At 41.4% G+C, this 25,859-nt stretch overlaps 2 protein-coding genes across 5 annotated transcripts in view; both read left to right on the top strand.

Annotated features, from left to right (window-relative positions):
- Positions 1–9,975, top strand: part of AK9 (adenylate kinase 9) — a 123,059-nt gene extending 113,084 nt beyond the window's left edge. Inside the window, exons 36-41 of the mRNA XM_010856690.1 lie at positions 3,506–3,702; positions 4,796–4,965; positions 5,386–5,484; positions 7,243–7,345; positions 8,728–8,842; positions 9,266–9,975. Of these exons, the coding sequence (XP_010854992.1) occupies positions 3,506–3,702; positions 4,796–4,965; positions 5,386–5,484; positions 7,243–7,345; positions 8,728–8,842; positions 9,266–9,468 (887 nt within the window). The 3' untranslated portion in view covers positions 9,469–9,975. The remainder of the gene's footprint in view (positions 1–3,505; positions 3,703–4,795; positions 4,966–5,385; positions 5,485–7,242; positions 7,346–8,727; positions 8,843–9,265) is intronic.
- Positions 9,976–14,262: 4,287 nt separating this feature from the next.
- Positions 14,263–24,832, top strand: ZBTB24 (zinc finger and BTB domain containing 24). Of its 4 annotated transcripts, XM_010856623.1 has the most exons (8): positions 14,263–14,387; positions 14,841–14,901; positions 15,064–16,050; positions 18,493–18,660; positions 19,150–19,233; positions 19,905–19,988; positions 20,590–20,671; positions 22,196–24,832. In XM_010856623.1, exons 3-8 carry the CDS (start codon positions 15,093–15,095, stop codon positions 22,914–22,916), a joined length of 2,097 nt encoding a protein of 698 aa, XP_010854925.1. In that variant the 5' UTR covers positions 14,263–14,387; positions 14,841–14,901; positions 15,064–15,092; the 3' UTR covers positions 22,917–24,832. The 4 variants fall into 4 exon arrangements, 3 of the variants coding, with proteins under 3 accessions (XP_010854925.1, XP_010854924.1, XP_010854926.1); XR_826766.1 differs by lacking the exon at positions 14,841–14,901 and having other exon boundaries at positions 19,825–19,988; positions 22,196–22,779; XM_010856622.1 differs by lacking the exon at positions 14,841–14,901.
- The last annotated feature ends 1,027 nt before the right edge of the window (positions 24,833–25,859 follow it).

The following is a 25,859-nucleotide window of genomic DNA, read 5'->3' on the forward strand; positions in this document are numbered from 1 at the left end:
AAAAAAAAAAAAAAAAAGAAAGTTATCTAGAACTCCTCATGTCTCTAAAAAGAACGATGACACCAAAGACTTTGTCTGGAGGGGTTTCACAGACATCTGATGACTTTGACTTTGGAAAATAGGGAGAAGGTACTTGGAGGTATGAGGGATCAACGTGACAAAGAGAATATTGTACAAGGGAAAATGCAGTGAGGATTCTGATCATAATGGCATCATTGAATCTTGATTTGCTTCATTATTTGGGCATCCCCAGTATCTCTGGTTCTGTTTGCCTGCAGATTATAAGGCTTGAAGATAAAAGTGCAAGTGAAAAGATAAATGAGTTTTAGAAACCCACTCCCAATAAGTTCTGGATAGCATCACACTAGTAAAACATTCCACAGCTGACTTGGAAAGAAAAACTTGTGCCTCATTCATCTTGTTGTTACCCTGCTTCACCCTTCTTGCCTCAGACTTGGTTGCCTGAGAAGAGACTCAGGATGAAAAGCTGTGTGCAGAATCTTTATCAGGAAGTACTCTCAAAAGTGGGCTTCCCAGCTGGCACAGTGGTAAAGAATCTGCCTGCCAATGTAAGAGTCACAGGAGATGTGGGTTCAATCCCTGGGCTGGGAAGATGCCCTGGAGGAGGAAATGGTGACCCACTCCAGTATTCTTGTCTAGATAATGCCCATGGGCAGAGGAGCCTACTGGCCTACAGTCCACAGACTCGCAAAGAGACATGACTGAACATGCATGACACTCAGGAGTAGAGTTGACAGATTAAGCAAATAAAAATATAGGATACCTGGTTAAATGTAAGTTTCTGATAAATGACAAATAATTTTTTAGTCTAAGTATATCCCAAATGTGGTATGAGACATTTTCCTACTAGAAACTGTTCATTGTTTACCAGAAATTCAAACTTAATGGGGCATCCTGTGCTTTATCTGTCAACTCTAATAGGGAGAGACACCGAGGCTAGTAGACCTGGCAGAGGGAGACACTAGCCTGCAGTGTGGTGGAAACAGAGGCCTTGGTAGGCTCTACAGGGAAGCACTGCAGCTGGGATGGACCTTGAGAATTTCCCAAACTGAGGGGAGAGGCCAGGCTTTATATCCTCGCATTGACTTGTATAAAGGTCACTCTGGGAGGGAGTATATACTGAACAGGGGCAAGTCCCAGTGCAACTACGAGCCATCAACACAGATATTTTCAGCAGCTGGGGGGTGGGTGCATCAGCCCTGATGAGGGATCTTCATGGAGCACCACGGTATCCACCATGTTATTCCAGATACACATGCCTCTGCCTGGAAGAGTTTAATTAAAACTGTCCTCCTACTTTTCTGCTTCACCATCTACCTGGTAATCTGTATCTGACTGTTTGAATTTAGTGTTGATTTAGTGACCAATTTATTCTCACTAATGAGATAGAGCGAGGTCAGGACCAGAAAACCAAAGAGATTCCTCCTCATTCTGTCGCATTCCAGAAAAAGATAGATAGACATTGTCAGATGTCATCAAGAATACCCCAAGAATCAGAAAAAGATATTTGAGTGTCTTTTAAGACTTGAAATGATTTGATTCTAAATGATCCTTCACAAAACCTATGAGGTGAGGTCAGCACATCTGAGCTAAAGAGCAACACACAATTGTAAAACTATAGTGCCATTTAGTATGATATTATAGTGCTATACAATAGTGTATTCTTTACCAACACTATTATTATACCATAATACTGTGCATTATAGTACTTTAGAATAACAATATTACACCATTGTAGCATTGTAGTAGTATAATATTCTTTGTAGGAAAGAACCGTCTTAGCCTTTTCATCTGTATCATATACAATAGATGGAATCATGGATTAGTTTGTTTATTGCTTCATAATAAATTATTCCAAAATTTAACAGTTTAAAACAACACATACACACTCCATCACAATTTCTGTGGGTCAAGAATCCAGGCACAGTTTAACTGAGTCTTCTGCTTCAGTGTCTCTCACAAGGCTACAATCAAGGTGTTGGCCAGGATTAAGGTCTCATCTGAGGGTCCTACTGGGAAAGAATATACTGTCACACTCATTCATGTATTGCTGACAAGAGTTTGTTCCTTGAGGGTTGTTGGACTTAGGGCATCAGTTTCCTGCCAGCTGTTGACCAGGGGCCACCTTCAGGGCCTTGCCATATGGACCTTTCCAACATGGCAGCTTGCTTTACCAAGTGAACAAGACAAAGCAAGAAAGAATGCCAAAAGAACAGAAATCATAGTCTGTTGTAACTGTTCTAGTTACCCAAGGCTGCCATAGCAAATTACCACACACTGGATAACGGAGACAATAGAAATGTATCCTCTCACAGTTCCAGAGGCTAGATGTCCAAAATTAAGGCATTGGCAGGGCTGTACTCACTCTGAGGTTTCTAGGAGAGACTCGCTTCCACGCCTTTCTCTTCATGTCAAGCATTGCCACGAGGCCCCTGCATTCTTTGCATATAGACACATCACTGCAGTCCTAAGGGTCAGTTTTATGCTTACACTGTCACATAGCAAACTAAACTATGATTTATGCTTCATAATTTGAGTTAGCATTAGACGTTCCTTGGAATACTTTAAAAAAAATTTTTTTTTCCACTGGTGAAAAGAGCTATTAAGAAAATATATCAGGATCAAAATTTACTCATTATAACTAAGATGTATAAAGAAGTAATTTTATTTTCTGTAAAATCTAATACTGCTTTGGAGTCTCCATTCTAGTGGAGTCCTGGGAAGACAACTCAAACTTATGCATTGAATGAACTTGGGCCTTTCTTTTTAAATCGACTCTTTAGGGTAAACCTAGTCACTTTTGGATTAAATGTTTCTTTCTATTTCTTGGATGCCATCAGGGAACAGGGAGAGCTTTATGTCACTAACATTGTGTCAACAAACTATATGTACTTCCTGAAATCTATCTCACAGAAAAATTTTAAATATGTAGCAAATTCATGTGTATGTGTGTAAGTGGATATGTATATATATGTGTGTGTATGTGTATATAGTATATAACATAAATAGTTTATAATAGCTAAGAATTAAAAACAACCAAAATATTTATCAACAGGTAATTGATTGAATAATCTATATGTACATTTATACAATGGAATACTATGCATAAACTAAAAGGAATTAGGTAAATCATATAAACTGAAATGGAAAGATGTCAAAGGCTATAACTAACTGATAAAAGCAAGTTGCAGAATAAGATTTACAGTATAGTGGCATAAGCATCCTATCTGCAAAAAATATATACGTGTGTATGCAAATGTATAAAAAAATCTGAAAAAGATACAAACTCAACAGTGATTATCTCTCAGGAGGGATGTTGGATTGAGAGGATGGACATATGAAAAGAAACTTTTGCTCTTTACTCTGGGAATTTTACAACGTTTACTCATTGGTATAGTGCTAGCATAATTGAATTTATTTTCATTTTGAAAATGATTGTGTTTTCTGTGAAAATATATAACAACAGTTAATTTGTTAATAATAGGAAAAGCCGCCTGCATTGACAAGTTATGTATCTCCCCTGAAGAACTGATTTCTCGCCTGGGTGAATTTGGACAGTTCTGCCCTGTCAGCCTGGCAGAATCATATGAATTAGTTGATTGTTCTTCAAATGATTCCTTGGAATTTGCAGCAGAGTTCAGAGGGCACTATTATAAAATGAGTTCTCTAGAGAAATTGAATGTAAGTTTGTTCTTAACTCCAAATATTTACCAGGGAAAGAAAATACCTGTCTTAGAATTCATCAAGACAGGAAGGGGTGGGCACAGCTGGGAACGCCAGGCGCTGGGGACCAGGGACCCCATTTTCGGAAACTGTGATCCTTGGGTTCAATAAGGCAACTCAGAGGCCAGTCCTAAGACTGCATCCCAAGACATATTCTGGCACAAAGCAGAAGTTCAGGGTCGGTGATGGCCCCTCCACCTGGGTCAGCATAAGAGGTGGGGAGACCCAAGGGCAACCCCAACATGGAGGGGATGCTGAGCATCTGAGCTCAGCCCTGGAGTGGGCATCCAGGACATTCCATTCAAAGGTGCAGAAGGGAAGTCAGAGTCAGTAGAAATGACTCGCCTGTGCTTTCAACTTTCTTCTATCACTTTATTCTCCTGGGTACCTTATGCTTCTATTTAATGGAACAGAATACAGATTTGTTCCAGTATTCCACTGACCATAATATTGTGACATAAAAAGATTGTAGTTGAAAACTAATCAGGTGTCTCTGAACATTTTATTTTCCTCTGAAGAATCTGAATTTTTAAAATCACTTTATAAAGAAGACATTACTTTCTTTCTGTTTATTTAAGTGATAATCACAGAATTTTAAAATTGGAAATGACATTAGCAACCATGTGCCTGGTCTGCCCCCTCCATTTTACAGTGTGATAACTGAAGCTGGAGAAGCTAACTCACCTGCCAAAGTGCACCCTCTAGTTAGTTATACTGCAGGACAGGCGGACAGCAGGGCAGGGGACTATGCACTCCAGGGTCTGGCACATAGTAAAAGCTCAACAAATGTTTTTCAGTATAGGTGGATGAGTGAGTGAGTGAAAGCATTAAAAGGAGAGAGACTGTAAGTGACATCACTTGCAGGTATTACTGTAAGGAACTTCCAGTCAGGGAAAGAGTTACTGTAGTGCAGAAAGCTCCTCTCAGATGGTTTGCGGGACTGAACATTGCTGCCGAAAATGGGAAGAGCAGCAGGAGAGCCTCAGTGGGTTTTTGTTGGCAAAGTATTCCTGTTTCAAACAGTCATGTTGCTGTCATCTTTTTTTAATAGAAATTTTTGGACAATCCAGAATTCTACGTACCTCCGTTAGCACCTCATCCACTTCCACCTACCGACATGATCCCCAAGAGGCTGACACTGTCAGAGCTGAAGAGCCGGTTCCCTAAGTGTGCTGAGCTCCAGGGTTACTGTCCAGTGACTTACCAGGATGGCAGACAAAGGCAAGTCCTTGCCCTCATGTGAGTACAGGCCAATAGCTCTACTTGGAATAAGTGGTCTATACGACAATCGTAGCATTTTTATCAAAAGGTCACTATTGTTTAACTGGAAAGTATTCTTTTTCTTCCTTGAGCTGTGATGATAGAAAAATAAAATGTTTATGACATTTTATTTACATAGTTGTCATTCCTGTTGTTCAGTTGCTAGGTCATGTCTGACTCTTTGCAACCCCATGGACTGCAGCACACCAGGCTTCCCTGTCCTTCACCATCTCCTGGAATTTGCTCAAACTCACTGAGCCAGTCATACCATCCAACCATCTTATCCTCTGTCACCCCCTTCTCCTCTTGCCTTCAGTCTTTCCCAGCTGCATATTAATGATACAATACATAGTGGTTTTTGTTTGTTCCTTTGTCTTTCAGATACGAAGCCCTAGTACCTGGTAACATTCACTATGCTTTAGAATATCGTGATCGTATATATATTTGTGAGAGCAGAGAAAAACTTCAGAAATTTTTGAGGTGAGACCATTCACTAAGTCACAAATATTCATTGAATATCTATGTTAAATGCACTATCCTGGGACAGAAAGATATGTGAGTTTACACACACTCATAAACACATACATATATGTACACATATACATACACACAGGTGAAAGGGGCAGCCTTTACCTACTGCCACACATTTCTGTCTTTCACAAGAAGTTGGAAACCAAATTTCTTCTTATGTTTATCTGATTTTTAAACTTTTGTGACTGATTCAGTTTTTTTGAGGGGGGGGCTTCCCCATGGCTCAGATGGTAAAGCATCAGCCTGCAACGTGGGAGACCCAGGTTCCATCCCTGGGTCAGGAAGATCCCCTGGAGAAGGAAATGGCAAACCCACTCCAGTATTCTTGCCTGGAAAATTCCACAGATGGAGGAGCCTGGTAGGTTACAGTCCATGGGTTTGCAAAGAGTCAGACACCACTGAGCAACTTCACTTGCACTTCAGTTTTTTCAAAAATGACAATGTGGATCAAATCATAAAGGAAACGAGGAAAGTGAAGTCGCTCAGTCATGTCCAACTCTTTGCGAATCCATGGACTGTAACCTACCAGGCTCCTTCGTCCATGGGGTTTTCCAGGCAAGAATACTGGAGTTGGTTGCCATTTCCTTCTCCAGGAGATCTTAAGGACCCAGGGATTGAACCCAGGTCTCCTGCATTGTAGGCAGATGCTTTACCGTCTGAGCCACAGGGAAGTCCATCAAATCATACATGCAGCTAGAATTTGTGCAGTGGTTTGTGACCTCTCATGAAGCTGTTTGAGGAAATTTAATAGTAAAAAGAGAAGAGACATTAGTTGCTGAAAGGAATATAGGATTGAAGGAATAAGGTGGTTTTTCTCTTTTATCTTCTTTTTTCCAATGGGAAAGAGATAAACATGTTTAAATGCAGGTACATGGGAAGGATCTAATAAAGGAAATGTCATGAAGGCGGAAGAGAGTTATCTCTCTATTGCTACTTAAGATTTCTGGAGACAGGGTGGAGTAGGCATCCAAAGAATGTGTGGAGATTGATCTTAGGTGGGAGGTAAGCTCTGCCATGGAGAAAGCAACCTGTGTGTGATTCTGCTTATGGTGAGCAGCCGAGGACTTTCTATTCTGAAGACTTTTCTTTTTATAGCCTGGCACCTTGTGTTGGGGGGGCGTCCCTGAGAGGGTTACTAGAGTGAGGAGAATTGTAGTACAAGATAAAAACAAGGCCAGCATAGGAGTTGCTTCCCTTGTGGCTCAGCTGGTAAAGAATCCGCCTGCAATGCGTGAGACCTGGGCTCGATCCCTAAGTTGGGAAGATCCCCTGGACAAGGGAAAGGTTACCCACTCCAGTATTCTGGCCTGGAGAATTCCATGGACTGTAAAGTCCATGGGGTTGCAAAGAGTCAGACATGACTGAGCGACTTTCACTTTCACTTTTCACGCAGAAGTTACGTGCGGAATTGAAGTATCTTGTCAATTCAAAATAAAAGTGTGAGGATAAAAGTATATAAAGAAAGTTTCATACAGGTGCTGTGAAAAGCAAGAACACTGAGAAGCGGTGAGCAGGGCTAGGGCCCCAGGTGAAGTTGGTGGTCATGAATTTCTAGGAGCCTCAGTCTTCCTGCTTCTGTATCATTTTCTCCACTCAAGAAAAATGAGTAATGAACATTATCTTTTAGTTGCCTTGTGTACCTATCTTCCTGTGTAGACACAATGAAGACATTTGTGATCATCCATTTAATGGATTTGGTATTCGTAGGTCGCCACAGAAATACTGGAATCAGAAGCTTCCTTACAAACTTCCCCCATTGAAGGAACCAATGTCTCTCACCAGCCTGCCTTTGCCTGGATATCTGGAACAGGTTCGCTCACATGGGTTTCTCTGTTTAGATATTAGAAGACGACAGCTATCTCTCCTTCAAAAATCATTTTTATTTTGGTAACAATGAAATTAAAGGCAGAGTGTCCTGAGTTTAAGCTGCAAATCCACTTTTAACCTATTTTGGTTTTGAGTAGTTGTGAAAATAAAATGTAAGGAAAGCCCCCCTTTTCATAGCTAATTCCCAAATAACTGCACTAAAGTGAAGAAAGAGTAGGATTGTAGAAAATTATTTACATTTGACATATAGTTTGTTTCTTATTTTGAAATTTCAGTGTCTGTAGAACTTTTCTGTAATGTGAAATATGCAAATTCAGTCTCTGAGAAGTTCCCCCCCACCACCGGCTTGAAACAGTTAAGATGTCACCACAACTGAACCACCAAATACATATTTTGCCCAAAATCTGGATGAAGCTATCTACTCAAGTCACTCTTATTTCTCTAACACTTTCTAAATATAGTCAGATGTATCAGTCACCAACCACTATTTAAAAGCCCTTTTAAAAAAATTCTATAAAACAGATGCCCAGAGCACAATTTCATATATTTCTTACAAATTCTTAACCAGTTTTTTTTTTTTTTTTCATCTCCCCTAGATGGTTAGCTTTTGATCAAGTTTAATATCAAAAGGGAAGAGGACACTCACCCAGAGAAGAGTGTCCTCCTCTTTGCCTACTCGGGGCCCCAGAATCTTGACTGTAGTGGTAACTGTGGTCTCTGGAGTTCCCGGGTAGGTGGCCCAGGGTCCTGAGTAGAATTTGGCCAATTCTGAGCAACGGAAGCAGAGATGGACCAAGACAACTAGGTGTCTCCTTCTTTCAACTATTTTTAAACAGAAAATGTCAAACATATAAAAATAGAATTGCATAATGAAACCCATGTATCCATCACCTACCTGGCACTAAGCCAATCAATAGTTTTAAATTTTTCCTATTCAAATGTATTTTGTGTTTCTTTTCTGTAGAGCTAAGTGCCCACTCTAGTACTCTTGCCTGGAAAATCCCATGGACAGGGGAGCCTGGTAGCTGCAGTCCATGGGGTTGCTAAGAGTTGGACACGACTGAGCAACTTCACTTTCACTTTTCACTTTCATGCATTGGAGAAGGAAATGGCAACCCACTCCAGTGTTCTTGCCTGGAGAATCCCAGGGACGGGGGAGCCTGGTGGGCTGCCATCTATGGGGTCGCACAGAGTCGGATAGAACTGAAGTGACTTAGCAGCAGCAGCAAGTGCTCATTGAACTATCTTTTTAAGCTCCATCCTCAATCCTGAGGAGGCTATTTGAAGCAAAGAATAGCCTCTATCTATTTGCCACAAGAAAAGAAAACAGACTCAAATTACACATAATTCGTTCCCTACCTGCAGGGTATTGCAACTGCTCTAATTAAAGCCATGAATGCAGCGGGATGCTTAAAGCCCAAATTCCCCTTCTTAAGTGTACGGAGATCTGCGCTACTTTATATAGCACTTCATCTGAAAGGTATGTCTCTTTTTTTGCTAGAAATGACATGCTACTCAGAACTAATTTAGCACTAATTGTGATAAATAGGATTGTCAAACTGGGTTGGTCACTTGCGTGCTGTGTGTGTGTGTGTGTGTGTGTGTGTGTGTGCTGGTAGCAAATATTTTAGCAAAACTGAGTTTCTAGTTTTTAAAGCAGGTACCATGAGTAACATAACCAGCTCTCAATAATCCACACTGTATTATTCACACCATAATAATCCACACCGAAGGTGAATAGTGACAATTATGATCTAAAATAGAATAATCCCCAAATCTTATTTGGGATTTAGATATCTTCTCGGTCAAACTGTGCAGCTCAATCACACACATAGTTCTCCTTCTCTTTAATGATGCACTAACCTAACAGAAAACATTCACAGTCCTGTAAAATTTTCTACAGCCTTTAATCCCAATAGTTCTGAATATACAAGAAAAAAATACAAGAAGAAGATGGAGCAGTTTGTGGAGAGATGTGAACTCATTACATACTTGAGTGCCAAGATGACCAAGAAATACAAGGAACCTCAGTTTAGAGCCATTGACTTTGATCATAAATTACAGACCTTTCTCTCTCTTAGAAATATAGACCCAGTCAATGGTTAGAATGTTTGCCTAAATGCACCCAGAATCTTAAGAGTTATCTGAAAGGGATAAAAGGAAGTAGATTGAAAATCTGGGCCTCTCTGATGTACTTTTCCCTCCTGAGTGATACGCCTTGGCTTCTAGACTTCCAATGAATTCTGAGCTCTGCCAGCCAGGAAGGAGTACTCTTCTGTAAGCCTAAATTCTCATATACTTGTAAAGCTTATTGCTGTTTGCCTGAACTTTGATGCTTCAACAAAAATTATTTCATTTAGAATATTTAGGTAACGTATTTGACTTAATGAATCCTTTGTTCATTTTCCTTTTTAATATTTTTATTAGAGAAGTCTGTCTCTGTTAAAGAAACTTATGCAGTAAATGTTAGAAAGCTTCAAGAAAAGAATTAACATTGCTATAAATAAAATAGAAATATTGGTTGCACTTTTAACTTAGAGAGTTGTTTGTAAACTTTGTGAACCTAAAAATACTTTATCACTTTCCCAACAAAATAAACAGATTTAGAGACAACTAAATGGCTGCTGCTTTTCTTTTTCTCAAGTGTTCAAGGAAACACATTTTATACGTTATTTTGTAGTTAGAAATCACCGGATACTTGAGGATGAATGCTAGAGTCTTTTTGTATGACATTGTCAAGACATATATGCTAGAGGAAAATTACTATATTGAATTTGGATGAGATTTTTAAAATAAATTATCATTTTTTTGGCAGGCGTATAACAAATCTAGAATGTGAAATAGCAAGATTGGCTCTTTTAAAAAATTTAAAAATACAACCATTATCTTATTTAACCTTAGGTAAATCTCAGTTTCTATGAGTTTTTGTTGTTTCTTAATCTCTAAAGTGAATGATTTAGCTCTTTTTTTCAGCTTTACTAAGGTGAATTGACAAATGAAATTCTATATGTTTAAACTGTACCACATGATTTTGATATAGTTATATATTGTGAAATATTTACCACAATCAGGTTAATTATTAATAACACACCCACCACCTCACATCATTATTTCAGTGTGTTTCTGTGATTGTGTGTATGTGAGTAATAAGAATACTTAATAATCAGTCTGTTAGGAAATTTCAAGTATTATTATTATTACTGTATTATTAGCTATATCTACCACGTTAAACATTGGATTCTCAGAATTTACTCATCTTATAACTGAAAGTTTGTACCCTTTGATCAATAGCTCCTTATGTGCCCCTTCCCTAGACTCCTTGAAACCACCATTCTACTCTCTGCTTCTATGAGTCTTTTTTTTTTTAGATTCCACATATAAGTGATACCATACAGTATTTGTCTTTGTCTGGCTTTTTTCATTTAGCATCATACCCTTCAAATTCACTCATCTTGTCTTTGATATCTATAATTTCAACATTAATTAAAAACTAGAAGCCTGTTTTAGATTTATTTTATATATTTCATAATAAAACAATTTTTAAACAAAAGCTAAATGCCTATTGTCAAACTTAGGATAAACCCCAAAAGCCTTTGAACAGTTACTGATACATACCCATAGATGGACTGCAAGTAGATCAAACCAGTCAATTCTAAAGGAAATCAGTCCTGAATATTCATTGGAAGGACTGATGCTGAAGATGAAGCTCCAATACTTTGGCCACGTGATGCAAAGAACTGACTCACTGGAAAAGACCCTGATGCTGGGAGGGATTGGGGGCAGAATGAGAAGGGGACAACAGAGGATGAGATGGCTGGATGGCATCACCAACTCGATGGACATGAGTTTGGGTAAACTCTGGGAGTTGGTGATGGACAGGGAGGCCTGGTGTGCTGCGATTCATGGGGTTGCAAAGAGTCAGACACAACTGAGCGACTGAACTAAACTGATTGCTGGACCATGTACTGTTTTACTGTGTTTTTAAAAGCTGTGATGAACTTTTTTTCACCATATTTGGGATTATTAGTCTAAAAAAATTTCTAAGAAACAAAAGTACAGGGTGAAAGGGAATGACTTTAAAAAACTAAAAATATAAAGCTGCCTGCTGCCAAGTCGCTTCAGTCGTGTCCGACTCTGTGCGACCCCATGGACTGCAGCCTACCAGGCTTTTCCATCCATGGGATTCTCCAGGCAAGAACACTGGAGTGGGTGGCCATTTCCTTCTCCAAAGTGATGCTCTTGGAAATACTCCTAGAAACATTGTGAATTGTTATTTGGAAGGCAGCTTAGTAATAGAAATTGTGACCCATAATAATAAATGGGAAGAAAGCAGAACCTTGTTACTTTAACTTGAATTAACAGTGATATTGAACATTATTATATATGTTGGTCACCAGTTGTACTTCTGTGAATTTTTTTTCATGCCTTTTGCACTTTAACTCATTGGCTGTTTTTCAGTTCTTTTATAAAAATTCTTTATGTAAAATACACACCAATGTATCTGCAGTAAATAAGTCCGATTTTTAAGGTATGAAAGCTGTTCATCTATATTGTATGATATTGAATCCTTTTCTAAACTCTGGAAGTTATTCCATCTTCAGGGATTAAATATTCTGTTTTCTTCTACTGTTGGTGTATATGTTTATATTTAATTCTCTAAGCTGCCTAGAATTCATTTCTGGATGTGTTGTGAGCTGTTGTTTTAAATTTTCCAAAACTCATAATAGTAAATATGTTTTTAAAAAATATTTTAAGTTTCATATATTTCATTTTATTCTCAGTGCATTTATTGAAAGTTTTCATAAATTCATTGGTTAAGGAGCAGTTCAAGAATAGGGAAAGAATAAGATATATTTTATATATGTATGCCTCAGTCTCACTGAGGGTGATTTTTTGTTTTATCTTTTTGGTTTGTTTTGCTTTTACAAATGAAAGTCTGAGTAAAGGTTTATCTACAAAGCTGGAGGGCTCTTAACTATGGATGGTTCTGGAATAATTATTAGAAGGGTAACATCTGAATTAAATGGACCTTTCAAAATTGAGATTTAAAAAAAAAAAAATTGAGATTCTAACCAAGAGTCAGGGACTTCCCTCTGTGTTTCAGTGGCTAAGAATCTGCCTGCCAATGCAGGGGACACAGGTTCAATCACTGGTGTGGGAAGATTCTGGAGCAAAGTGCTGGAGTAAAGCCTGTGTGCCACACTACTGAGCCTGTGCTCTAGAGCCCATGCTCTGCAACAAGATAAGCCAGCAGAACAAAGAGAGAAGAGTAGCCCCCACTCACTGCAACTAGAGAAAGCCCCAGTACAGCAATGAAGACCCAGAACAGCCAAATAAATAAATTTTAAAAAGAAGCTAATGTGAAAAGGCTACGTACCATGTGATTCCAGCTATATGTTCTGAAAAAGGCAAAACTCTAGAGATAGTAAAAAGATTCCCCATTGGACTCCACAAACCCTGGGGTTTAGAGGCAATTAAGGACAAAGAGGGAAACTTCAAAGAAGGAGCTAATTTTAATAAAAACTAGTAAAAAAAAAAAAAATGTTTAAAGAGCCAGGAGGTAATTACACCTGCTTTCTCAAAATCTCAGACTAGAGATGGCATGCTGGGATCTGGGAGGGTGTGTTGGGTGTCCTCAATTAAAAAGTTAGGTGTTAGTGAAGCATAAATTGAGAGAAAATGCTGAAATAGTTGAGTAGGAGGGGACTGAATCTGAGTGGTGCTTGTAGCCATATCCAGAAGCTGGGCCTTTCTCCTAAGGGTACATGGGAGCCACAGTGGATTCTATGCAAGGGAGTGACTCCAGTCTCTGGATGTGATTTGCATTTGGGAAGATCTCCTGTATTCCTGTGTATTAGCAGGAATAACACTGTAACTAAGGCTACTTAGAAACCTTTAATAGTCTACTGAAAAAAGATGTTGAAAGTCTGAATAATAACAATCATGTAAATGACAGCAGACATGAATTAAACCAATAGGCCCCTCACATATTTAATCTTGTTTACCCCACAGCCACCCAGTGTTGGCACTGGTGTCAGCTTCGACTGCAATGTGGGAGACCTGGGTTCGATCCCTGGGTTGGGAAGATCCCCTGGAGAAGGAAATGGCAACCCACTCTAGTACTCTTGCCTGGAGAATCCCATGGACAGAGGAGCCTGGTGGGCTACAGTCCACGGGGTCGCAAAGAGTCGGACACGACTGAGCGACTTCACTCACTCACTCACTCACTCAAAGAAGGTTGAGAGGATAAGTACAAATAACTTGATCAAGATCACTCAGCACCCAGATCTGTTTGACTGCAGCGTTCTCTTCATTCCCTTGGACTAAGGTATTGGATGTTGGTGCTGATGATCTCGGTGATAACGGTGAATGTAAAGGCGTTTTCATTCATTCCTCATACCTGAAAGCCAGCTTCAGCATTCAAAAAGCGGAAAAGACAAAACTGATGAAGGTGTCAGTGAGCAGCTGCTGCTGCTGCTGCCAAGTCGCTGCAGTCGTGTCCGACTCTGTGCGACCCCATAGACCGCAGCCCACCAGGATCCCCCGTCCCTGGGATTCTCCAGGCAAGAACACTGGAGTAGGCTGCCATTTCCTTCTCCAGTGCATGAAAAGTGAAAGTGAACTCGCTCAGTCCAGTCCGACTCAGCGACCCCATGGACTGCAGCCTACCAGGCTAACAGGATATAAAACTCCCCTAACGGCAAAAGTGACGACACCATTACCGCCCGTTGATCGCCACTCACACCAGACACACGCCCTGCCGGGACTGTCCCTGCAGAGCCTCCAGGGATCGCAGGCGCCGCCCCGCCCCGCCCCCTGACACCTCCTTGGATCACGTGGTCCGGCGTGCGCGCAGCAGGATCCCGCGCAGGAGCTTCCGGGTTGGCTGGGACTACGGCGGCGGCGCAGGGACGCCAGCGGCTGGCCGGGCGGAACTGGGAGCCTGGGCGGGCCCGGCGCTGGCGCGCCCGCCAGGCAGCCAGGGGGGCGGGCGGCGATCCGGACCCTTCCGGGCGTCCAGAGAGGTATGTCCGCCACCAGCCCTTTGTCGGTGGGCGCTGCACCCGTGCGCGTATCGACTCCTCTCCAGCCGGCCGCTCCCCGGTCGGTCCCCAGGGGTCCAGGCTTGGAGGTAGGGGGCCTCCCTTGCGGCCGGCTCCCCGCTGGGTGGGCTCCGGGGAATCGCCAGCCCGGCCCCTTGCGCCGCGCGCGGTCGGGCGCCAGGCTGGGCGATCTGTGCCGCCTTTCCAAAGCGAGGGCCAATGGGCCTTACGTTATTGTCCACTGCAACCACCTCCAAATTTACATCGTACCTGTACGTTTTCTTCTCCCTTTCCATTTTTGTTTCACAGACAAAATGGCTCCTATTATATGAAATCGAGACACCGTAGTTTTTATTCTCGTGTTTGTGCAACTGTGGAAAGTTAGCGCAGTGAAGGACTTTAGAGATAGTTGATCCCAATTCCTTCATTTTACAGAGCAGAAAACAGACCCTGAGAGGTCACGTGGACGTCGGAAGTGCACCCCAGCTGGATAATGGTACAATAGGAATAAGAACCCCAAACTATAAGTTTTTACATGATCTTTTTAAAATGGTAAAAAAGAAAAAAAAAAAAGCTAACAAAAGTGAATAGTTCCTTTGGGCTGGGGTTAATTTTGCTGGAGAATGTCTCCCTTTTAAACATTACTTTCTTATTTCAGGCTTAATCCTTCTTGAGCTTCTAAAGAAAATGGCAGAAACATCATCAGAGCCTTCTGGGCAGCTGGTTGTACACTCAGACACACACAGTGACACTGTCCTGGCCAGTTTTGAGGATCAGAGGAAGAAAGGCTTTCTCTGTGACATTACTTTAATCGTGGAGAATGTGCATTTCCGGGCCCACAAAGCCTTGCTTGCTGCCAGTAGTGAATACTTCTCAATGATGTTTGCTGAAGAGGGGGAGATCGGCCAGTCCATTTATATGCTAGAAGGCATGGTTGCGGACACATTTGGTATCTTGCTAGAATTTATCTACACTGGTTGTCTCCAGGCCAGTGAGAAAAGTACAGAACAGATCCTGGCTACTGCCCAGTTCTTAAAAGTCTATGACCTGGTAAAGGCTTACACGGACTTTCAAAATAATCATAGTTCCCCAAAGCCACCGACTTTGAACACAGCTGGTGCTCCATTGGTTGTTATTTCTAATAAGAAAAGTGATCATCCAAAGCGAAAACGGGGAAGACCAAGGAAAGTCAACAGTTTACAGGAAGGGAAGTCAGAACTGGCTGCAGAGGAAGAAATACAGCTGAGAGTGAACAATTCTGTCCAAAACAGGCAAAACTTTGTAGTTAAAGAGGGAGACAGTGGTGTACTGAATGAACAGATTACAGCAAAAGAACTGGAAGAATCTGAGCCGACTTGTGAGCTAGCTAGAGGGGAGGAGATGCCAGTTGAGAAAGATGAGAACTGTGATCCCAAGACCCAGGACTCTGGGCAGGACAGCCAGAGTCGTTGCAGCAAGCGGAGGATTCGGAGGTCTGTCAAACTGAAAGATTACAAACTTGTAGGGGATGAAGATGACCAGGGTTCAGCCAAGAGGGTCTGTGGACGGAGAAAGCGCCCCAGTGGGCCTGAGGCCCGTTGTAAAGACTGTGGCAAAGTATTTAAGTACAATCACTTTTTAGCAATCCACCAGAGAAGCCACACAGGTAATTATGCTTTTGCAGCTTATTGGAATGTGTTTTGGAGAAGTAACAGTAATAACAGCTTTCATTTATTGTGCAACATCTATATGATGGGCATTGTAACAAAGTATGTGTTACTGCATTGAATTCTCCAAACTGTCTGGTGAAATACGAAATGTTATCCCGATTGTACAGTTAAAGAGACTAGGTTGTAGAAACCTTAAAGTACTTGCCCAGGGCATCCATGTAGTGACAGAGGTGGGATGTGAACACAAGGAACCTGATTCCAGAACCTCTCTTCTTACCTGAAGTTGTTGCTTCAAGGCTTGAATGTTCAGGAATCGAGCTCTAGCCAAAATTAATCTGCTTTATGATTCTTGAAGCTTCCTCATCTTGACCATAGTTGTATTTTTGCTTGGATATGTCTGGACAGTTCTCTCACTCAGCCATCTGTCTGTAAATGTTTGCTTTTTGATCCTTCTAGCCCAAGGCTGGCCAATAAACCCTTTTGTGAGGATGGAAATGTTCTGTATCTGTGCTGTTCTTTTTGGTGACCTCTAGCCACAGATGTATTTTGAGTGCTTGACATGTGGGACTGTGACTAAGGATCTGAATATTTTAACTAAATAGCCACTGTGTTGGACAGTGCAGCCCTAGGCAGAAATCCCGTCCTCCTTTGAGCTGTCTCTTATGTACCTACCTCAGTCTGCTTTGGATCAGGCAGTAGTTATATACCCTTCTGCCTAGTTGTAAGCGTTAAGTATAGAGTCTGGTACTTAAGACTTCTTGTCATCAAGCAACCTGCTGCCTTAAGACCCAGCAGCTCCAGCACTGTGGTTCTCAACCTGGCCCCACAGATGCCCGGAGGCGGGGGGACAGGAGACCAAAGGTCAGGGCCACAGGCCACACCCAACCCCTGCCTTCCTCACCCTCCCCGACGGGCCTAGGGAAAGACAGGCGAGGGGCCCCGCGGACGACCGATAGTCTCCCAGGGAGCTTCTTACACTACCAGGGCCTGGGTCCCAGCCCCAGAGCTTCTGGTTTTATTGAGCAGTGGTGTTTTTAAAAGCTCCCTGGAGATTTTAAGCACAGAGAGCCTGAGAACCCTGAAGTTGGTTCTTTGAACAAAATAGACACTTAAGACATATTTGCTTGTTTGTGACAGAGGCTAAAAAGTTAAATAGTTCTATAAGATTTTACGGAAAACAATGTGTAGGCTCTTCCCTTTCCCTCAAGGTGTCCTGGAGTTGTACATTGAATCACTTTAGTGCGGGGCTCTTCTTCCATTTGAGTGGATACCAGTAGATCCATACAGTATGGAAACTTACCTTTTAGTTCCAGAAACATTTCCTGAATGATTTCATAGTAATCCCTGCTCTCTCTTTCTGGAACTCCTCCTATTTGGATGTTGAATCCCCTGGACTCATCCTCTAACTTTATCTTTTCTCTCCTATTTTCCATTACTTTTTGCTCTACTTTCTGGGACATTTCTACTTTATCTTTCAACTTTTATTTTTCTACTTTTTTTTTTTTGACTTCTGGGAACTCTTTTCGAAATTCTTTTTTTGTTTAAGTAGAATCTTCTTTTTGTTTCACAGTATAACGTCTTGCTTTTATGAGCCTCTTAATAACTTTTACTTATTTGTCATTTTTTAATGTTTTCTTCACTCTGGGAAGTGTCTGTCTTCTGCAGGTTGCTTTTTCTCTTCTCTGTTTTGTTAGCTATTTCTACTGTGTCTGGTGGGTTTTTTTTTAACTCATATTTAATTATATGCAAGAATGGTTTGCTCATAGCTCCTTGCAGCTCTGCAGGTTGGAGAGGGCCTGTAGACATCCTGGCTGATACGTGGCATCAGGTCCTCAGTTCTTTTACTGCGGGCCTTTTGTATTCCAGGAAAAGATGCTCCAGCGCCCACCTGGAGCCGTAGGCCTGGCTGCCAGTGTCCGGTGCAGGAGGAGGCAGACGTTTTCGGGGTAGTCTCATCATCCCAGGTGTAAACTCTGACTTGCTGTCCCCATGGTAGTCCTATTCCACTGCGCCGGGTGACCTCTAACCCAGAGACCCCTAGTCTGGAGATCCTTTATCTGATTTAGCCGCTTCAAGAACAGTCTCCATCTTCCACTGGGGAGAAGGCCAGTCTCCTGGTTGCATGGAGACTGGATCTGTGTGTGGGGGTGGGGGTTGGGGGGGGCCAAACTACCTTTGAAACAGACTGTCATTTATTTCTTCCTCACCCCCATTTTCAGAGATAACAGATGCCAACAGTTCCTGACCTCGTGAAGGCTCTGTCTTCAGTTAGGTTGTGTATCAGTGCTCCTCGCCGCTGGCATCACACTTGTCTGCTCCCACTTGTAAAATGTTATTGCTGATGTTGTCTCTCCTGCTAATTGTGATTTTCATTTGGGAGGGAACAAAGAGATGTGCAGATTCTTGCTCACACCATGTTCCTGGGGCTCTTCTTCCAGGGGAACGACCTTTCAAATGTAATGAGTGTGGAAAAGGCTTTGCCCAGAAGCACTCCCTGCAGGTCCACACCCGGATGCACACAGGCGAGCGGCCGTACACCTGCCCGGTATGCAGCAAGGCTCTCACCACCAAGCACTCGCTGCTGGAGCACATGAGCCTGCACTCAGGTACGGCCCGCACTTGGGAGCCTGGTGCCGCCGGGTGCTCACTCCCGGGGTGGGCATTACTGTGCTCATTTAAATGGGCTTTTCTCAGTCTCAGGTCATTCCCCATGTGGTTTCATTTAAAGACAGAATTGTGTATCTCTCAGAGTGTAGTTAACAGTTCTGCCCAGCCTTGAGCCTTAAACTAGCATTTTTAAACTGGCTACTGAAAGTTGAATGTATAATCAGGATGTGTTTAAGCACCAGGCTTCAGAATTATTTTACTCTGGACAATGTTGGGGGGAACTTGAATTCTTTAGCGCTGCCCTAGTCTCCACCACTCCCTATTGCCTTACGTGCCTTTGCACATTGATGACTCTGAAGACATTTGGGTTTGTAGACAAGTCACTTGTGTTATTTGTAGACCTGGGCCCACTGTGATACTTAATTGCTTCATTAGTGAGCATTCTAGTTCGTTACAGTTTTTTTGCTGTTTTGTTTTTTATTTGGCAGGACAGAAGTCTTTTACCTGTGATCAGTGTGGAAAATATTTCAGCCAGAAAAGACAACTAAAGAGCCATTACCGAGTTCATACAGGTACAATAAAGTGAGAGAAAATTTGGATTGGTGGGGGAGAAATGCAAATACAAATTGTTTCTGAATCAGTAGGTTCATGTTGTAAAAGATAAGTGAGTTTTTAGGGAAGCAGTCTAAATTAGATGTCCTTGGGTTACTCTTACCACCTTGCAATTTATATTGAATTTTTATATTACAGTTTCTGTGCCACACACAGAAACCCTATAGAATTGGTGCCATTCAGGGTGCCACTTGGCTAAGAGGGCACCAGTCGATTGGTTGTTAGTTGTGTCTGGACAGAGGTGTCACCACCCCGTAGCTGTCAGTCCAGGCTTTCTCCAGCCTGGCCCCACCCATTGTCCTTTTTTTTCCTTCCTGCCAGCTGATGAAAAATGAAGAGGAGATTGGGAGCATCATTTGAGATCAGTTGGCCATAGTTGCACCAGTGCTTTGAGGGGAAAAGGAGATTTACACTTAGGGAGATGGGAAGGGTCCCACCTTTATTTGGGAAGCAGTGAGTTGAGATGCATAGGAAAATATTAACTGTTACCAAAATTAATTTAAAAATTGTTGTTGTATTAAAGTACCATATTTAAAGTGATTATTTTTCAGGGAAGTGCTTTAACACAAATCACTGAAGAAATGCAGGGACAGCATATATGCACTGACACTTTTTTTATTGTTGCGACAAGGCCACTCATTACCGGAATGCAACGACTGCCACCGCAAATTCATGGATGTGTCTCAGCTAAAGAAACATCTGCGAACACACACGGGTAAAAGTCCATCTCACCCTTTCTTTCCAGTGTATTTCGTGTTTTCAGGAGAGCAAGAAATGAAATATTCAGAATCGCTTCCTCAGGCTGTGCGTATTGTGGATTGTGTGGGAACTTTATAAGTAGACTACTTTGAAAGCCCACTATCCTGTGTCGCACTATTCTGTGGGGAAATCACATCTGTGTAGGTTAGCAAGATGAGAAGTACTTACTGAGCACTATTCATAAATGAAACCTCACTTCATGCCACAGAAAATTGGGTTGGCCAAAAAAGTCCATTTGGTTTTTTCCGTAAGTTACTTAAGGGTGGACTATACAGGAGCAAATGTTTCCTCCACAGAATTGCTCTCCTCCTTGCTTCGGTGTTTACATGTTTGAGGGAAAGAACCACACCTCACTCTTTCTCTGTGTCCTCCTGACACTTAGGACACAGTGCTCAGGTACACAGTAGGTGCTTACTAAGTGCTGCATTTAGTCACTCACGCTTATTGAGGGTTCAAGTGGTATTGCCTTTGTTCTTTTTTATATTGTGAAACTGTGGGAGTGGTTTTCGCTTTTTGTTTTATCTAGGATAAAACAAACGTTTTCCCGTTTTTTTTAGGTGAGAAGCCATTTACGTGTGAAATCTGTGGCAAATCTTTCACAGCAAAGAGTTCTCTTCAGACCCACATCAGGATCCATCGGTAAAGTTTCCCTCATACTTTTCTCCCGTGGAGTTCTCGTCCAGCCCTGGCGTTCAGCAGGGTGACATCCTTTACCTACTTGGTGTGTGTGTTAGTCACTCAGTCATGTCTGACTCTTTGTGACCTCCCGTGGACTATAGATCACCAGGCTCCTCTGTCCATGGGATTCTCCAGGCAAGAATACTGGAGTGGGTTGCCATTTCCGTCTCCAGGGGATCTTCCTGACCCAAGGATCGAACCTGGGTCTCCTGCATTGCGGGCTGGTTCTTTACCATCTGAGCTATAGGGAAGTCCCAGCCTGTATAGTGCTTTCCCCCAAATTATTACCCTAGGAGAAATTCCTGGGAAGCTTGTTATTTTGCTTTAAGAAATTCCTCATGCAGGCAAAATTAGAAAAACTGATTCTGACCAGCAAAAGTTTGAGTTACTGGTGTCATTTGTTGAATTTTGATTTTGGCCTTGGGGGATGATCCAAAACTTAAATCTTCAATCAAAACTAAATTTAAAAATATATATATTTATTTATTTTTGGCTGTGTTGGATCTTTGTTGCTGTGTGAGGGCTTTTCTCTAGTTTTGGTGAGCAGGAGCTACTCTCTAGCAGCAGGGGTTTGGTTGCTCTGAGGCTTGAGGGATCTTCACGGACCAGGGATCGAACCCATGTCCCCTGCATTGCAAGGTGAATTGTTAACCACTGGACCACCAAAGAAGCCCCTAAAACTAAATTAAATTTAACTTAATATTTTCTGAATAAATTTTTTTGTTGTTGTTCACGCAACTTGTTTCCAGAATTGATTTAGTAGTTCCTCTAACACAAATATTTAGGCACTACTCATATTTTTATGGAGAAGGCAATGGCATCCCACTCTAGTACTCTTGCCTGGAAAATCCCATGGACGGAGGAGCCTGGTAGGCTGCAGTCCATGGGGTCACTAAGAGTCAGACACGACTGAGCGGCTTCACTTTCACTTTTCACTTTCCTGCATTGGAGAAGGAAATGGCAACCCACTCCAGTGTTCTTGCCTGGAGAATCCCAGGGACGGGGGAGCCTGGTGGGCTGCCGTCTGTGGGGTCACACAGAGTCTGACACGACTGAAGCGACTTAGCAGCAGTAGCAGCATATTTTTAATATTGAAATCAATCATATATGTACTTGTTTGGCATCTAGAATCTAAAAATTGGCTGTGAGAATTAAAAAAAAGAACTTTTGTGACATATATTAATATTTACCTTCTTATCTGAAGTACACACTGTGACCATAAAATTTTATCACATCTGACTCAGCCCCACAGCCCCATCCTTAGACATCCTTCCCCTCCCCCATTTTTTTTTTTTCCTTAAGATTAGAAACTGAAGCCCTTGGCAGGTGTGATACTTGTTCCAAGTCCTTAAGTTAGTAAGAGAACCCATGACTTAAGTCTCCAAGTCAGGTTAATTTTCCTCTCCTCTGGACTGCTTCTCCCTAAATAGTCAGGAAGTAGTGAAATCTTTCTGTTTTAAAAATAAAATGTATATTTTCTTGCAGAGGAGAAAAGCCATATTCCTGTGCCGTGTGTGGCAAATCCTTCTCTGACTCGAGTGCCAAGAGGAGACACTGCATTCTACACACAGGCAAAAAGCCTTTCACCTGCCCTGAGTGTAACTTACAGTTTGCTCGCTTAGACAACTTGAAGGCTCACTTGAAAATCCACAGCAAAGAGAAACACGCGTCCGATGCCAGCAGTATTTCTGGCAGTAATAATGGCGAAGAGGTCAGGAATATTCTTCAGCTACAGCCCTATCAACTCTCTACCTCCGGAGAGCAGGAAATTCAGCTTCTCGTAACCGATTCCGTACATAACATCAATTTCATGCCAGGTCCTAGCCAAGGAATCAGCATCGTCACTGCAGAGAGTTCCCAGAACATGACAGCAGACCAGACTGCAAACCTCACCCTACTCACGCAGCAGCCAGAGCAACTGCAGAACTTAATTCTTTCAGCTCAACAGGAGCAAACAGAACACATCCAGAGCCTCAATATGATTGAAAGCCAGATGGAGCCCTCACAGACTGAGCCGGTGCACGTCATCACACTCTCCAAGGAGACTTTGGAACATCTGCACGCCCATCAGGAGCAAACAGGGGAGCTTCATTTAGCGAGCGCTTCAGATCCGGCTCAGCACCTGCAGCTGACGCAGGAGCCAGCTCCGCCGCCAGCCACCCACCACGTGCCCCAGCCCACGTCGCTGAGCCAGGAGCAGAGCTGACCTGTTCACAGGCTTGGCTGCTCTGTCGGTCTCTTCTCCGTCAGCCCACTGTGACCGGACTGTGTGCTTGAAGTTAGGCTTTCTGCAACACTCACTTATGGATTCTTACAGAGAAGTGGTAGCTTGCTAAGCTAGCCAATAGCTTAATGCTTTCCATCTGAGGAGCAGGATGTGTGTATCATGTTTTATATCTAATGTTGATTTGGACTTAACATTTCGATATTGATGAGTGGTTTTCATTTACTACATCTCTTAAAGACTTGGGTAACTTTTCTTTGAGGGCATTGTGTTAGACTTTTTCTAAGTGAGTATTAAATATTCACAGCCATAGATACGGTCTTGCTGATCTTTCTAGTTATATTTTTGATTTTTTAGAACAAATGAAGTCATATGTTGAATTGGGTAAAATGCTTGGTTCCCCTTCCGTATTTGTCTTAGGCAACACAGTTGCTACTACAAGTTGGGGCTGAATGTAACAGATTATGACTTTGGGGACTCTGTCCTTTTAATAACTTCCAATCCCTTAAGGTAGAGTAACTTCTCAAAATTTAATCTTTGCGTGTACAGTGGGCTCATCACATCATGTTTAAGATATATTCAAAGACATAGAAACTAAGTGTCTGTTTTAACTTGAAATTTACAAGAGAGGAAAGCCAGAAAGATAGGACCATTTTTTAAATTCTGAATTGAGCTTTTCTGAAAAGCATAGATTGACATGGTTTTTAAAAGCAGGTTGTTGGAAATTTTAAAGTGTAATTAAGGTATGAAATTGGACAAGATGTTCACCCCAAATTCTGAACTTTCTGTCAGCGTTGATATTAATCTCCATGATGAAGGTAAATTCTTTATTAATTATCCTGGAGTGCAAAATTCAGTGTAATTTGTGTTAAATATACTGGATTCTAATTGATCTCTAAAAATGTTGATCTGTGTATTGTGTCTGGTAAGTTTTTTGATAGGAACTTATTATAACCTATTTTTATCACAAAGTAGGTTAAATCTCACTAAATAGACACATAATTTTTAAAAGTAAATTTTCCTAATTTTAAAAATACTTTTGAGCCTCAGCGTCTTAGTAAGCCAGCATTATCTATAATAGTGTGATTTCAAATAATTGTCAGAAGGTTAAATTATGTTTTTGTTAAGTTTTCCAGCCCAGCCTATTTTATTGAATACTTTGACCACTTTCTCTCAAGTAAACTGGTAGAGGGTTATTGAGAAAAGAAGGTGGGCACTAGTGTATGTAAATTAACAATGTTGATTGAGAGTAGCAGTAATCGCCACTAAAATTAACAGGATCTTCACATCAGTCACTTCTTTGTTTTAGAGATCTTTGATTTCTACCCGAGTCAAATAAGTTTTTGGAGAAAATTTAGAGTTGTTCAGGTTGAGAGAGGATGAAAGTCTTTTTCTAACATATCTACCAAACTATAGTTGTTTTATTGTATATAATTCAAAAATTCTTAAATGATTTATCTTATATGTATCAGCCAAAGTATGCTAAATCAGACCTGACTGGAGACAATTTTTATAAATACAGTTATGTCCTAAATACCATTTCAGATTCTTGACTTAGTCATTTAAACTATTTATCTTAACCTTATTGTTAAAATGTATTGTTTTTACCAGCTTTTCAAAGCCTACTGGCCCACATCTTTTTCTCCTGGAGATATGTAATATTAAAACAGATAAATGCCTAATTACTCATTGTGGGTAGCTGGATAATTATTAATTAATTATTCAGGAAGTATGATCATGATCATATGACTATTTCCAAGTGACGTTTAACTAGCTTTATGACAGTCTGCCTCTAAGAGAAACGTAGCGTGAGCCACATGCATAATTTAAAATTTTCTAGTAGCCACATTAAAAACATGAAAGATGAGATTAATTTTAATAAAATCACTTATTTAATCTAACATGTGCCAAGTGTTGCAGCATGTCAATATGAAATATTAAACTATAATCATACTTGACAAATTCTTCAAAATCTGGTGTATTTTCCATGGGGACTGCACACTGAGTTTGGATGCTAATGTTCATGACACATGTTTTTAGGGTTCATACAGTTTAAAGTTGAAAACCTAGGTTCACATATCTAGGTTACAGATACAGGTTTTTCCCCAATAACTGAAACAAGTGTGTTTTAAAATTTGTATTAGAATTAATTAAAAATAAAACCTAGTTCCTCAGTCACACTAGCTGCATTGTGAGCGCTTGGTACCCACATGTTAGCTTGTGGCTTCTGGAGCACCTGTTACCCGTCTCTAGCATGAGAGCCGGGCTCAGCAATAAAAATCTCTTCTGGAAGATTCTGGGTTATTTGACCAGCTGTCAAAGGGAAGTGAGAAAAGGAAAGCTTTATAAATCAAGTCTCTCTTCTGTGTCCCAAATACACATTCTGTCCCTTTGAATTAAATCCTGAATTTTAAGGTTTCATCGGTTTTGGTTTTTGTTTTGGCCAGCCCAGGTGTGGGCACACAGGATCTTAGTTCCCCAATCAGGGATTGAACTCTCCTTCCTTGAAACTCTCGCCCCTTGCAGTGGGAATATGGAGTCTAAGCCACTGGACCACCAGGAAAGTCCCTGAAATCCTAATTTTAAAATTCAGTAACTGCACCCAAAGGAAATGACATGTACAGAAAAAAATGTTTCTATTGTCTTTGAGAAGTTGTTGGCTCATTGTTTCACAACTTATTTTGTATTAAGCTTGTGCAATTGAAATAATTGTTTTAACAAGTACAGAAATACAAATTTGCGGTTCTTAGGGACCAGTAGAGAAGTAGTACTAGTAGAAGCCTAGTAAGTCTTCCCTGGTGGCTCGGACAGTTAAGAATCTACCTGCAATACAGAAGACCTGAGTTCGATCCCTGGGTCGGGAAGATCCCCTGGAGGAGGGCATGGCAGTCCACTCCAGTCTTCTTGCCTAGAGAATTCCACGGA

This window comes from Bison bison, unplaced genomic scaffold (genome assembly GCF_000754665.1).
Source record: "Bison bison bison isolate TAMUID 2011002044 unplaced genomic scaffold, Bison_UMD1.0 scf7180017864373, whole genome shotgun sequence".
In the NCBI taxonomy this organism is placed as follows: domain Eukaryota; kingdom Metazoa; phylum Chordata; class Mammalia; order Artiodactyla; family Bovidae; genus Bison; species Bison bison.

Coding starts and splice junctions, on each gene's coding strand:
- ZBTB24 (XM_010856623.1), top strand. CDS start 15,093: ATGGCAGAAACATCATCAGAGCCTTCTGGGCAGCTGGTTGTACACTCA. Junction 16,051..18,492: donor CCACCAGAGAAGCCACACAG/GTAATTATGCTT, acceptor CTCTTCTTCCAG/GGGAACGACCTTTCAAATGT. Junction 19,989..20,589: donor ACATCTGCGAACACACACGG/GTAAAAGTCCAT, acceptor CGTTTTTTTTAG/GTGAGAAGCCATTTACGTGT.